This window comes from Beta vulgaris, chromosome 3, assembly GCF_026745355.1.
Source record: "Beta vulgaris subsp. vulgaris cultivar EL10 chromosome 3, EL10.2, whole genome shotgun sequence".
In the NCBI taxonomy this organism is placed as follows: Eukaryota; Viridiplantae; Streptophyta; class Magnoliopsida; order Caryophyllales; family Amaranthaceae; genus Beta; species Beta vulgaris.
The window spans coordinates 39565485-39581295 of NC_079204.1; the positions used below are offsets into that span (position 1 = coordinate 39565485).

The window sequence follows — 15811 nt, forward strand, 5'->3', positions numbered from 1 at the left end:
AAGCTCAAAATATAATTCATAGTTAGACTTACTTTACCAAAACAATTGTTAAGTGAATAATTTAACTTTCTTAATCATTTTGTTAATCATGTTTTAAAATTTTGGGATATTACATCCTCACCCCCTTTAAAAAAGTTTCGTCCTCGAAACGTCATAAACGTAATTAGGTACAGAACGTCATGCATTTCATTCATAATATTTCTGAATCACATGTTCACATTTACATATCATTATATAAAGCATATAATAACTTTGCAGAATTGCAACAAGATCATTCAAGAAAATAGGTGAGGGTATTTGGATTTCATTTGCTCCTCAACTTCCCATGTTGATTCGGACGACGAATGGTTAGCCCATAAAATCTTAACCATAGGAATCACTTTGTTCCTAAGTTGCTTTTGTCTATGATCTAAAATCTCAATTGGTTTCTCTTCGTATGTCAAATCATTTCTTAGTTGTAGGGGTTCGTGTCTGATAACATGGCTAGGATCAGGCATATACTTTTTTAACATCGACACATGGAAAACATTGTGCAACTTATCCAAGTCTATTGGTAGTGCTAATGGATAAGCAACTTCTTTAACTTGTTCAAGAATCTCATATAGACCAATATACCTTGGACTTAGCTTACTTGTTTGACCAAATCTCATAACACCTTTAGTAGGTGAAACTTTTAAGAAGACGTGATCTCCTACCATGAATTCTAGTGGTCTTCTTCTACGATCAGCATAATTCTTGATTCTAGCTTGAATTAGGCGTACTTTTTCTGTTGTCTCTTGTATCAATTCAGGTCCAATCATTCGAGCTTCATCAATGTCACTCCAACAAATGGTAGATATTTTAATACTAGCTTGATAGTTGTTGTTGTATGAAAATTCAACCAATGGTAGATATTTTTAATACTAGCTTGATAGTTGTTGTTGTATGAAAATTCAACCAATGGTAGATATTTTTCCCAACTTCGTTGAAAATCCAATATACATGCGCTTAACATATTTTCCAGGGTCTGAATTGTTCTTCTGTATGACCATGACTTGCTGGATGAAAAGCAGTGCTAAAATCCAGTCTTGTGCTAAGAGCCTTTTGCAACTCTTTCCAAAACTTTGCTTGGAATCTTGAGTCACGATCCGATACTATAGAACTTGGCACTCCATGTAATCTGACAATTGTACTTACATACAACTTTGTTAGTTAATTTGTCCAGATTCCAATTGTTTCTGATAGCTATCTTCAACAATAACCCAAATCGAGTTGATGCCTCGAGATGATGGTGGTAATCCCATAATAAAATCCATCGAAATCGAGTCCCATTTCCATGTCGGCACATTTAATGGTTTTAGTAATCCAACAGGCCTTTGATGTTCAATCTTTATCCTTTGACAAGTCAAACATCTTGCCACAAATTCTGCAACTTCTTGCTTCATATTACTCCACCAAAATGTTTGTTTCAAATCTTTGTATAACTTATTCCCACCAGGGTGAATAGAGAAAAGGCTGTTGTGTGCTTCTTCTAGAATTTTCTTCTTTAATGTTTCATCATTAGGGACACAAATTCTTCCTTGAAATTTTAAAGTGCCATCATCCTGAATCCCAAATCCCGATGATTTTCCCTTTTTCACATCATCTTTTATCTTTTCCAACTCTAAGTCTCCAGTTTGTGCATCCTTTATTTCTTCTAACCATGTCGGCCTCAATTCTATTGCATTGCAACATGCACTTCCTGCACGTTGAATGATTTCCACTTCCATATTTCTTAGATCATCACCGATTGTCTTGGGTAGAGTTAAGGTTGTATTTAGGTAGGATTTTCGGTTTAAAGCATCACACAACAACATTGGCTTTACTAGGGTGGTATTGGATATCAAGATCATAATCTTTCAGGAGTTTCAGCCACCTAAGTTGTCTCAAGTTCAACTCTTTTTGTGTGAATATGTATTTGAGACTTTTGTGATCAGTAAAGATCTTACACGACACACCATAAAGATAGTGTCTCCGTATCTTGAATACGACTGCGGCTACTTCAAGATCATGAGTTGGGTAATTATGCTCATGTGGTTTGAGTTGTCAGGAAGCATAAGCTACAACTTTTTCATTTTGCATTAAGACACATCCTATTCCATGTTTAGATGCATCACTGTACACAACAAATTCATCTTTATTAGAAGGGAGTGTAAGAACAGGGGAAGAGGTAAGACGTTTATTTAATTCTTTGAAAGCTGATTCACATTCATCATTCCATTCGAACTTGACATACTTCTTCACCAATGGAGTTATAGGTAGAGCTATCTTTGAGAAATCTTGAACAAATCTCCGATAATAACCCACTAAACCCAATAAACTCCAAACTTCTGTGACATTGGTTAGTCGAGGCCCACTCCATTATAGGTTTTTTTTGTGGATCAACAGAGACTCCATTTTCAGAAATTATGTGCCCTAGGAAGGAAACTTCTTTTAACCAGAATTCACATTTCATCACCTTTGCATATAACTTCTTTTCTCTTAAGAGTTCTAGCACCATTCTCAAGTGTTCTTCATGTTCACTTGAATTTCTTGAATATATCAAGATGTCATCAATAAACACAACTACGAACTTGTCAAAGTAAGGTTTGAAAACTCGGTTCATCAAATCCATGAAAACTGCAGGGGCATTAGCTAACCCAAATGGCATCACTGTGAATTCATAATAACCATAACGGGACCTGAAAGCGGTTTTTAATATACCTCCATGTTTAATACGGAGTTGATGGTATCCAGATCTTAGATCAATTTTTGAGAAGATACTTGCACCTCTTAGTTGATCAAAAAGCTCACAAAATATGGGGCAATGGATATTTATTTTTGATGGTGATCTTGTTTAATTCTCGATAATCAATGCATAATCTCATACTTCCATCTTTATTCTTCACAAATAACACTGGTGCACCGCATGGCCACACACTTGGTCGAATGTATCCTTTCTCAAGTAATTCATCTAGTTGTGTCTTTAATTCTCACAACTCAGCCGGTGCCATTTTGTACGGTGCTTTAGATATGGGAGCAGATCCTGGAATAAGTTCAATACTAAATTCTATCTCCTTTTGTGGAGGCATGCCAGGTATCTCTTCTGGAAATACGTCGGATACTCACATACTATAGGAATGTCACTCAGTGAAGGTTCAGGCGTGCTTAGGTCTTGTACATGACAAAGGTATCCATGACAACCTTTTTCGAGTAGCTTGAAAGTTTTTTAGGTCGAGATAGTTTTTGGTTTAACCTTTCTTCTTTGATAAGAAACTTTACACCCATCTGGTGTTCTAAGGGTTATCTCGTGTTTGAGGCAATTTATGTCAGATATATATTTGGATAACCAATCCATCCCCAAAATTACATCAAAGTCAGCCAACTCAAACTGAACTAAGTTCACAAGAAATTCATAGGTTCCTATAAGGATAAAAGAGTTCCTATATAGGACATTGCATGACAGGGTTTGACCATTTGGCAAGGCAACATTCAACTTAAAGAATTTAAGGCATGGTTCTACTTTCAAGTATTTAGCAAATGTCGTAGACACAAATGAATGAGAAGCTCCGGAATCGAAAAGAACATAGACAGGCATTGAGTTGACAGGAAAAGTACCAGTAATAACGGTATCATCAGCCTCCGCTTCTTCTCTCTGCATCATGAACACTCGTTCTGCTTGTGGAGGTCCACGTGGAGGGTTTCTGTTAGTGTCGTGTGATGAGTCATATTAATATAGGCATTTCATGATGCATTTAGGTTGCATTTTAGGATCATTTAGTTGCATTCTTAGTCCATAATTGCATATTAGTTACTTAAGTTGAGAAGATATCACTCTTGTGTGTGTTTTCGGTGTTTTTGATAGTTTTCAGGTATTGAGAACACAATTGGAGTATTATTGGACAAGCTTAAGCATGAAAAGCATCTAGGAAGGAGCTAAGTCAAATGAGAAGTCCAAAGGGCATCTTCGAGTCAGATTGCAACCCAAACATAGCGGAAACATATTAAAAGAAGTATGGAAATTGAGTCATGTGCACTATTTTGATCCTAACTCATTATCCAGAGATCGGAAGTTAGTGATTCCAGTGGGGTTGGAAACTAGACTTGAAGAGCTTTCCAACGGTATATTACACGCCCCGATACGACTTCTAGTTTGCGAGATATGGTCTTTACAAGTTGACATTGTTTTGCAGGCCGAAAACCCGCGGCCGCGGATTATTCCGGGTTTCCTAGTCGAATAAGGCTTTATCTTTTGACGAATTAGACTCTATTTTTCTAGTTGTTTTAGGAAATAGAAAGGTATAAAGACTTAAGGGAATATTATTAGTTCCTATCTTATTTTCTTTTTTATTTTTTCCATCATTAATTCATTAAAGATTAGAACTTTTTTTTTCTCTCAATTAGTGAAGAACCCTAGTTTTATTTTTTCCCCAATTACATTGAATTTTCAATAGAAGCTTTGATTTTTGCAAGATTGGTTCTACAATTGGTAAATTTCTTTTCTCTTCTTATTCCTATTCAATCCTTGATTATTAATTCATGTTTGCTTATTTAATTATGAATATATTTTCCCAAATTATGATTGAGTAGTCTATTGTCTCTATTGCTCCACCAGAATCAGAGATGGCTCAGAGGCTTACTGACTTTTCCCAACCCTCTTTGGCTGAACTTCCCAAGAGCAATCAAATGCCTGAAATCGAAGCTGTAAATTTCGAGATCAAACCTGCATTGCTAAACATGATCGAAAGAAAACAATTTGGTGGTGGACCTAATGAAGACCCTAATCTACATTATCAGGATTTCTGCCAATATTGCTCTACCATTAAGCAGCAGGGAGTGACACAAGATCAGATTTGGGAGATTCTTTTCCCATTTTCACTTCGAGACAAGGCAAAGATGTGGTACAATGGGATTAATCGAGCCACTCTTGGGATCACTGATTGGAATACCTTGGCTCTAGCTTTCTACAGAAAATACTACCCTCCAGAGAAGACTGCTAGGTTGCGTAGTCAGATTACAAACTTCACCCAAGGGACTGATGAGTCTTTGCATGAGGCATGGGAAAGATTTAAAGATCTTCAGAGAGAATGTCCCCATCATGGTCTACAAAAATGGTTCCTAGTTCAGGGATTCTACAATGGTTTGGGAACAACTCGAGACTTATCCTTGACTCTGCAGCAAATGGGAGATTCATGAAACTAGAAATTGATGCTGCACATGATTTGATCGAGGAGATGGCTATCCACAACTCTCAATATGGTAATCCTCGAGGACTAGCTAACAAAGGTGGTAAGCATGAGATAGATTCTATATCCCTATTAGCTGCACAGATGAATGCAATTAGCAATAAACTTGACAATATGCAGCTCTCCTCTCCTGCAAGTGTTGCTGCCTTGGGTACTACATCCGAGATTATGTGTGATAATTGTGGCATAGTTGGACATTGGGCACAAGAGTGTCGAAGTTCTCTCGAACAAGTTAATGCTTTTCAAACATATCGGCCGAACAACCCATACTCCAACACATACAATCCAGGGTTGAGAAATCATCCTAATTTGTCTTACAAGAGCACTAATGTCCTCAATCCTCCTGCACCACAACCACAAACCCAACAATTGAACCAGAGGTACTACCAACAACCTCCCCAACACCCTCCTGGTTTATTTAGACCACCTTTTAATCCATCTCAACAAGCACCTCCTGCCGATCCAATGATGGTTGAGATGAGAAACATGATGCTCCAAATGCAAAAGGATCGACAAGCTGACAAAGCACAAATTGAGTCCATTCTTGCTCACAATAAGATGTTGGAGAATCAGTTGGCACAATTGGCTACTTCGAACTCTACTCGACAACAAGGTGCTCTTCCAGCACAACCTGTTCAACCTACAGATTCTGCAAATGCCATCACTCTCCGAAGTGGTTCTCACTACAATGGACCACCCATGCCTATTGATGATACTTTGAGTGTGAAAAATGATAAGGAACAGGTCCCAGCTGAAGCTAAAAATGACAAGGAGAACTCTTAGCACACCACTGAACATGAAGAGACCAATGAAGCCAAAAAGCCTGCTATTGAGATTCCTCCTATCAAACTTCCTTTCCCCAATCGTCACCTCAAGAGTAAGCTAGACAAACAATTTGGTAAGTTTTTGGAAGTCGTCAAGAATCTTCAGGTAACAGTTCCTTTCACAGAATTAATTACTCAAGTGCCTGCTTATGCAAAATTTATGAAAGATATCTTGACTAGGAAAAGGGCTTTTAACGAGGTGGAGACAGTTGCTTTTACTGAAGAATGTAGAGCCATTTTACAAAATAAATCTCCACCAAAATTAAAAGACCCTGGTAGTTTCTCTATACCTTGTCACATTGGTAGAGATGGCAATGGGCCGGGTCTGGGTCAGGTCCAGCCAGACCCAGACCCAGACCCGTTTATTTTTTTAAGATCCAGACCCGACCCAGACCCACTGGGTCCAAAATTTTCAAACCCGGACCCAGACCCGCTGGGTCTAGTGGGTCCATGGGTCCTAAATGGGTCCTTCTTAGTTTCTTATTTTAAAACTAGGTAGGCACTAGGCAGTGACTTTGCACTTTCGAGTAGTGACATTTTCTATCAAACTACAACAACAATTTTGAACCAAACTAATTAACAGTAGCTAATTTCAAACCAAACTAATTAACAAAACTAATTAACAGACTAACAGTAGCTAATTTCGAACCAAATTAATTAACAGTAGGTAATTATTCACAAACGCACTAAAATTTCACAATTACAATAAATTTGACAATAACACTATAACAGTAGCTAATTATTCTATCTAAACCAAACTAATTAACAAAACTAATTACCTTGCAACTTGAGGTAAAATAAAGAAAGGGGCTGTTGCAGATTCATAAAAAGAAAGGGGATGTTGCAAATTCAACTACAAATTAACACGCAAGGAAGGATTGTTACTATTAGAGCCATGGAGATGGAGTTAGAGAAAGAAAGAAACGGTTGTTAGCCTTTTTTTTTTGAAGATTGTTACTATTAGATACTCGTATAGTCGTATTAGGGTTTCAGTCTTTTTAGAATTTTTTATTTTTTTAATATATTATTATATATGGGTATGTGGGTTGGGTCTGGGTCGGGTCTGACATTTTGGGACCTGGACCCAGACCCGACCCATGCTCCCTAGGACCCAAACCCGACCCAGACCCATTGGGTCTAAAAAAAATGGACCAGACCCTTATAAATGGGTCGGGTCCAGGCGGGTCTGGGTCGGGTCCAGGACTCATTGCCATCCCTACACATTGGTAGTTTGTTCATTGATAAAGCTTTATGTGATTTGGGGGCTAGTGTGAGTGTTATGCCATTGTCTGTGTCCTCAAAATTGAATATGGGAAGTTTGAAAGTTACCAATATTACTCTACAAAGGGTTGACCATTCTGTTAAATACCCCCTAGGTATTTTAGAGGATGTACCTGTTAGAGTAGGTAATTTTTTTATTCCCGTGGACTTTGTTGTACTTGATATGGAGGAAGATAGGCAAATTCCAATCATTTTGGGTAGGCCATTCCTTCATACTGCAGGTGCCGTCATTGATGTGAAAAATGGTAAGCTTACACTATCTGTTGGAGATGATGAGGTCACTTTTAATCTAAGCATTGCTTTGAAAAGTCCTATGCTAGAGGAAAAGTGTTGGAGTATTGATGTGGTTGATGTAATTTGCCATGATAACATGCCCCAAGCTCTCTATAGAGACCCCTTGGAGGCGGTACTTTGTCTTGAGTCTTCCACAGGTGATGGCAGTATATGGAGCAATGAAGTGGATGCTATAGAGAAAGATGCTAGCAAGTGAAGAATTTGACCTTGATGGATGCCAACAGGTAAAGAGGTTCGATCGATCTGTGTGCAATGTAGCGGTAAACGGTCGTGCGGGACCTGCATAAACCAGCGCTATTCGGGAGGCAACCCGAATCTCTGACTCTTCCTTTTTCTTTTATTCCTAACTTTCAAAAACAAAAACAAAAAAAGAAAAGAACAAAAATATATGCATATTGAAACCCGCGCCCGCAGCCCTCAGGGTCAAACCCGCGCCGGCGGGTTTTCGAGTGCCACTACCCTCCCGCACAAAACAGACAACACAGAATAACAAAAAACAAAAAAAAAAAAAACCCTACCAGCCCTCAACCACTCTCACCACCCATCTCGACCCCACATCAATCTCGACCTCCCTCCTCTACCGACGACCGGCGGGAGTCCGACCACCCCCGACCCGCCGGCGCTGCGCCCCACCCTTCTCGACCCTCAAAACCTTCAACGCCCCTCTCACCCATCCCGACCCCACACCCCACCCCTCTTGATGCTTCGCCGGGCGCAGCCACCCTCCTGAACCTCCGGCGACGCGACCCAGCCATGACCCCTCTCACAAAGCCACCTTTCCCCCTTTTTCCATTCACATATTCTTCAAACCCTAACCCTTCTCATTGAATAGGGGTTTCTTCTTGAAGGTGCTTTGAAATTTCAATTGGGACTCTTGGACACATATTTGGAATTCATCAATCAAGTCTCCTACATCAATCAATCGTGTACTTCACGTGGTACTCGTGTTGAAGTTCTCCTTGCCATCGACACTACTCCTGGGCCATCCTCGATGGACGAAGCTCCCGTTGCATGAGCTTTCTTTTTTCCCTTCCCTTATTTTTTACACAGTGAGACACTGTGTTGTATTTAGCTTGGGGGAGGGATATTCTATCCTTTATTGCTTTCTAGTGTAGTTTTTTATTGCTTTGTAGTTGTTACACGCTTTTGCCTGTTCATTAGGAATAGGATTTTACGTGTAACCAAAAAAAATGTACTGCTTTCTTAGTTGCATCATAGTTGCATTCTAGATAGCTCATTTCATTATAGTTTTCATCTATGGGACTATTGTTGGCACACCTTTGAGAACTTTATGGATATCTCTACTACAGCTCTTCAGCTTTGTTGTATAGTGGTTTCATGATTCTTCATAGCATAATTGTGATACGATTGATTGGCCGTGGTAAGACTGTTTGATCTCTCTGGCTGGCTTTAACTTTACTGTGCAGACAAAATTGACCCATGTGAGCTTCTGTGCCTAATAAACTGACGAATCTGTGTCAGTTATGTTCTTTCATGAGTGATTAGTTCCTCAGTTGATGTATTGATCTTGATTTTGACCTGGTACTCCTTGATACTTGATTGTGTACACTATTTGATATGATTGAGGCGTTCATTTCATGATTTTAGCTCCAGAGTTCTACTTGTTTACACATTTCCCGTCTCTAGCCCCGCTGAGCTTTCTTGACCCTTGCTTGCTACTTTCACCCATATTAAAACCCTTAACCTCATTTGATTATTGTCCCAAGCCTAGCTTGGGGGAGCAAGTGTTAGTTTTGGTCATACTGTATTACATGGATGTAGTTAATGCGTGGTTTTGTTGAAGGAAAGTGTTATTAATGAGCTTTATCATCGAATTCGAATGTGGTTCAAAGAGATTTTGGCAATATGGAAAAAGAATGAAGAAAAAGAAATGAAAGAAACAAAGAAAGTGAACATATTTTTGAAAAAAAAGTGAAAAGGTTATATATGGGTTACTATGCATGAAAGATATTGTGGTGATATTTGGGTAATGATGGTGTTATATGAAGTTGTGAATGTCTTGTTAGGCCGTTTTTACATTGATATTTGCTCCCATTCTTGGCTTTTCCACCACATTTCCCAAAATATGTTCCATACCCTTAACCCTAGCCTCATTACAACCCTTGAAAGTCCTCTTGATCTTTGTGTGTTGCATTTTTCGTGTTGAAGGTGAGTCAAAAGGTCAAAGTTAAAGAGTACTGCTTCTTCTGAGTTGATATATATAGGTTGAGATCGTTGAGTGTCATTGATTTTTGCCCTAAACACAAGAGGGTATTAGTTCACATACCTATAGTGAGGTCTGTCAAGTTTTGTTAAGTCCAGCTTGGGGGAAAGGGTTTGTGGTAAGATTGTTGAGTTGATTGGTCACATGACGTGCTATGCGGCTTTGTTTCATTGATACTCGATGCTTGGTTCATGTAGTATTGATATCTCTCGTGTTTTGGATCGTGTGCTTGACCCTGTTTTAGTCCAATATTGTAGGTTATCATGTTCTTCCCGTGTCTATTGTTTGATTGCTTGAGGACAAGCAACAGTTTAGCTTCGTGATTTGCATTTCCACCATAGCCAGAGTTTCGAGGGTTCCTTTGGTTTTGAGCTGGCCACGATTATTAATGTTTCCGTCATTCCATTTAGAATTTGGGTAGTTCATAACTATATGACCCGTCATACCACATCGATAACACCGATCGGTTCCTCTTCGACAATATCTGGCTACATGACCCCATCTAGTGCACCTGGTGCAGTGAGCAACTGTCTTTTGACTATTATTGTTTCTTGAGAATCTAGTGTTCTGCTTGTTGAAAACATTGTATGATGAAACTTCTTAAGCTTTCCCTTTTCTTTTCCCACTCTCATAAACATCCTTCCTGTATCATTTCCAGTGATTAGTATGCTTCTGTAACTCGATATCTTTCGGTCTTTTAGAATCATATAAATCTTAGGATACGTGATGAAAACATGTAATAATAATCCCGTAACTCAGTAACACATGTTCATAAATCATCATCTCAGTAGCATATTATAAAACGCATTTCAAAGGAATTGCGGGTACTAGCAGTAGTGGTTACCTCAATTGCAGTATGATAATCCTCTTCTTATGTCCTTGATATCGTCCTTACTGAGCTCCGAGGAACGAGTTCTTTTAATTTCAGTACGAGTATTTTATAAGTTAGTAATTAAATAGAAAACATTATTAGTGTTAGTGCTCTTTAAGAACGATTCTTATTTTATACTCCCTCCGTTTCCTAAAGATCTTCCCTCTTTCCGTTTAAGGGTGTTTCCAAAAGATCTTCCCTCTTTTGCTTTATTCCTTATTTGGCAAAACAAATTTCCCTATTTACTCTCTCATGTCACTATCATATGGTCCACCATTACATTATTAATTCAATTTTACTCCCTTTCTCTCTCCTACTTTAACCCCTTTTTATTTGTTTATTTATCTTAACCCCTTTCTCTCTCCTACTTTACTCACACCATGCCCCACACAACTTGATTTTTCTTGGTATCTGTAGGAACAGTAAGTGGGAAGATCTTTAGGAAACAGAGGGAGTAAGTTATGTAGTCGTAACTTATTTAACGTTCTTGTGACTAATTGGTTATATATATATATATATATATATATATATATATATATATATATATATATATATAATAATATATATATATAATATATATATATATATATATATATATATATATATATATATATATACTTGACGTAATAGTTCATAGGAATCTTTTATATACTTGTTCATAAACATAATTTGAAATCAAATTAGAAGTATTATTTATCCTTTAGTCATATTACTATATTATAAGCTTATAAATTGAAGTTGCATTCATATAAGTGAGTTACTTATTAAAATTATAAGTGACTATATTAGGAAAGTACCTACTACAAACATTCCTTGCCTAATTACCCATAAATTATTATCATTAATCTAATGACCACTAATATATTATGATACTTATGAACTAAAAATAAACTCATTTTGCAAACTAAAGTGTTCTTAGTATTCAATTATAAAATTCAGATTACAAGGACTAGAAGGTAATTAGCTTAGCAAAATATTTTTAACTAATATTTAACATAATTATTAACCCAACTAGTTAAAGTTTTAATCTAAACCAAGTGATTTAATTAAATCCAACAAAAAAGTCCACTTAAGCCCAGTATAAAAAAGCAACTAAATTAAGTTAGATTACTTAACTTAACAAATTAGTTTCTAGGCCCAACAATTATGTTTAACTTAATAAACTAAACTAACATAATCCAATAAAGCACTAAATCAGCATTAAGTTAACTCCATTAGCCCAACTATTAGTAGGTAGCTCAACTAACATTATGAGAAAATCAGATTTGAGCCCAACTAATACACATGCAACAATTGAATTAAGTTGGTTTGATTAATGTAAATCAATTTTTAGGCCCAACTTAGATTAATTATCAAAGGGTAGGAATAGGGCTTGCATTATAAAACTTGAATTTAGATTTAGAGGGAAAAATAAAAGAAAGGAGGAGGTGGGTGTTGTACCTCTGCTACTAAGAGCAGTGAAGTACGAGCAGCAAGGGGAGACGAAGTCCCGGCAGAACGATCTGGCGAGGCTCGGCAGTCCACGACGAGTAGCGCGAACAACGGCGGCGTGACGGGGGTCGTCAGTGATGTGGCGCGGGTCGTAGGTGGTGTGCACGGTACAACAACGCGCGAAGAAGAGGAGCGAGCGAGAAGGGTGCGAGGAAGGAGAATAAGCGCATCCCTTCCTGCGCAGCCCTTCCTTTTTTTCCCCTAGTGGAGGGAGAACGCGAGTTGCAGGTGGAGCTCCGGTGATTTGCGGATGGTCGGCGAGTGCCGCGCAAGTGACCGGCGAATGACTTGCATCACGCGAGCTGGCGGCAGACTTGGTGGTGTTGGTGTGTGACCCGAAACAGAGGAGAGAGAGAGGAGAAGAATTTTGTGATTGAATTTCTAATTTTTAAACTGAGTTCCTCTGGGTATTTATAGACAAGTTTCTAGGAACAAACATGGATTTGGTAGATGATGAATGGTGGTCAGGCCCGGCTAAGGCCCTGTGCAGGGTGAGCAACTGCACAGGGCCCCAAAATTTAAGGACCCAATTGTATATTGTTTTGTCCAAAGTAAAAAAAAAAAAAAAAAGTTACTTTCACGCTGCCCAGTACTTTTCTATCCCTTTCAATTTCCAAAACTTAACTCCTCGTCTCCTCCTTTATTGTTCTCAGCCTCCAAAAAAAAAATTCTCTCTTCCCAATTCCCATTACAATTTAGAGCTCTAATACTCAATTTCCAAAGAGAAATAAAAAAAAGGTGTTTTTGAGTTCAATTTAATCTTCGTATTCCTTGTATGATTTTCAGATTATAAAGAGAGGTAAATCATCCATAATATAGATAAGTTTTGATTTGGGAAATCTGAACCCACAACATTAAAACCCAATAAATTTAAAAACGGAGGAAAAGTTAACTCCAACACCTTCTCCAATTCAACAACTTTGGTTTCTCATCTTTCTCAACATTGCAAAGCAATGAATTTTGCTGAAGGTTTTCGTGATAATCCTGCTCCTTCCCACATCAAAAATGATGCCCGTTTCCGCCATTAATTCGGACTTTATTCAGTACAGGTTTTTTTAATATTAACTCTATATTTGTTTTTCCTTTATGGGTATGTAAGTATTTGTTTTTCCTTTATGGGTAAGTATTTGTTTCCCCCTTCAATTCTTCTGAAAACGTCAACTACTTCCCCTCAAAAAAAAAAAAAAAAAAAAAAAACGTCAACTACTTAGTTACTATACACCCATAGTTCAATGTGTTTTAAGTTTCTTGAACTTTATGGGTCGGAACAAAAATATTATTTTTGTGGGTAATTCTTGATTGGTATTCTTGGATGCTTTCTAATTTTATATAAGAAAAAGAAATTCTAAAATGTTGGATTATTGATAGACAGGTAAAATTATATTCTTCTTTTAATATATTATCAAAGCTATTACGACTTTACCAGTAATCTTATGTTTTATGTGTTGCTCATTCTATATTTTAGATGATACTTCTTTTTGTTAGTTGCTGATTTTTCTTCAAATAATACTAATAGGGTTACAATTTTCAAGTAGAATTTGTATATACATTGAATTTTGTATGAAATTTTATTTTTGATATTTATATGATGATCTTTTATTACCCTATGAGACTTCATAATTTGATATAGAACAGGGGCCCTAAATTGTATGGGACGGCCCTGATGGTGGTTCATCATAGGGGAGGTAGTGTTGGGAACAAGGAGGGAGTAGGGGAGGTGGTGGTCGGTTGACCATGGTTTCCTTAGGGGGTTTCCTCCTATTTTCTTTCTTGTTTTATTTGAAGCTTTCAAGCTCAAAATTCTGATTTGGATTTCTTTTACTTGTTTGGGCTCATAGAATAGGGCATTGGGCCATCAGATTTTTGTTATTAATATTTAGGCTCACACCCAAATTTCTTGCAAGGTTGATTATAAGACTTTAGTAATTTAATTTATACGTACACTTCATTAACCATAAATTATTAAGCAAAATACTTAACATTGACTTAGTGATTTTTAATTACTAAATATGGATTACTTTTAGTTTAATAATTAAGATTAGTTGTTATTTAAATAATAATAAAACTTGAGGATATTACACGAAATTTTTGTAGGGTTGCAATAGTTGTCAGTTCTTTGTTTACAATCAGTTGAATTAAATCTAATTCTACTTCAACGCTACATCAGATCAATAGAATCCCTCATAGATGGCTGCATCAAACAAAGATGTGAAATACGAGGATTTTCAGGAGTGTTACATCTACACAACGATCGTGGTTTTGCCATATTAGAATTATGCTGATTTCAATTTGATATGTATTTGTTAATTAGTTTTTTGACTTCTAGTGTAGATGTCGTATGACTTCAAATCAATGGATGATTTTTTACTTGAAAAAAACTACTTATATAATAGAATTTTGATTTTTATGTCTAATTAGCTTGTTTTTGTAATCATAATAAAGCATTCTAGCAATAAAAATATTTTAATATTCACCAAAAATAATTTTGTGTATTCATAATTAACTGATTTTATTACTTAAATATTTTTGTTTCGAATAGATTTTAATATTTGTATATTTAAACTAATTTATAAATTTGTGAAAGATTATTAATAGTTATGTCTTTAAGTTTTAGTTATGTGGCTTAAACGATATGATTTTTTTTTGATATGATACTTGGCACTTGTATGTGCAGATTGCATATATTTATATAGTGCATTTTCTTAATATATAATAGAACGGAAGCTCCAATAGTTTTGAGACAATTCTAGATTTCACCCAATACTTTTTCTAATAATTACAAAGTAGCATGTATAGTTAAAGTTATACTTGATTTCATGCATATGTAAGAAAAGCTAGTACTTCTCTTAGAATTAATCTCTCATATATAACCTTCATTTTAAAGATTATTATTCCAGTTATTTACTAGACATTTAGATGGGGGCAATACATGATGTTCAATTAAAGTGTTGAATGTTGTACCGTAGTAGACTTTAGCTAGATTAAAGTGCTAACGGCCCGTTTGGTAGTTGGTCATAAATGGTGGTAATGGGAATGAATTTGTGTGTAAATTTGTGAAAAATATCATTGTCCATTACCATGGTAATGCTAATTTATCCTAAAGTGTCCACTTTCCTTCTTGAATTTTCATTCCATCCAATACCTTGTAGGGTGGTAATGATGGTAATGAAAATTGCTTCCCCTTGGAGACAAAAACACAAGTTTAAGGGTGAGATTGCTTGTCCATGAAAAAATGCCTCCCCATGGAGATTTTAAGGGTGCTTCCCTAATAAAATTACACTTAAAATTCATTCCCATTACCGCAATTTATTAACGACTACCAAACGGGCCGTAAATGTTGTTTTGTTGAATATGTAGAAAGTATTATTTTCTAGCAAATTGTTTTTGTCTTGAAGTTCGAATTCTTAAGAAGTGGCAAAAGTTATTTGTTTGTTTATAAGAAATAAAACTTTTTATGAAAAGTTGAGTTCTACTTATCTAGGTTCTATATGTAAGAAACTCTCTCCTTTTTGTACGAAATTAAACTTACTAAGAAATGCAATGTCCTATACTTTTGCCAATCAAATGACCACCTCGCCTTAGT

The 15811-nt window shown here is 36.6% G+C and overlaps 1 protein-coding gene and 1 non-coding gene across 2 annotated transcripts; both read right to left on the minus strand.

Annotated features, from left to right (window-relative positions):
• Positions 1-275: 275 nt before the first annotated feature.
• LOC109136367 (uncharacterized) lies at positions 276-800 on the minus strand. Its single transcript, XM_019252403.2, has one exon. It carries the CDS (start codon positions 798-800, stop codon positions 276-278), a length of 525 nt encoding a protein of 174 aa, XP_019107948.2.
• A 4195-nt stretch (positions 801-4995) lies between these two features.
• On the minus strand, positions 4996-5102 carry LOC125496134 (small nucleolar RNA R71). The gene has a single exon (XR_007272836.1). It is a non-coding gene; the product is annotated as a small nucleolar RNA R71 (small nucleolar RNA).
• Between the last annotated feature and the right edge of the window lie 10709 nt (positions 5103-15811).

What these genes read in the sequence shown, in the direction of transcription:
- LOC109136367 (XM_019252403.2), bottom strand. Translation starts at nt 800, where the DNA reads ATGATTGGACCTGAATTGATACAAGAGACAACAGAAAAAGTACGCCTA.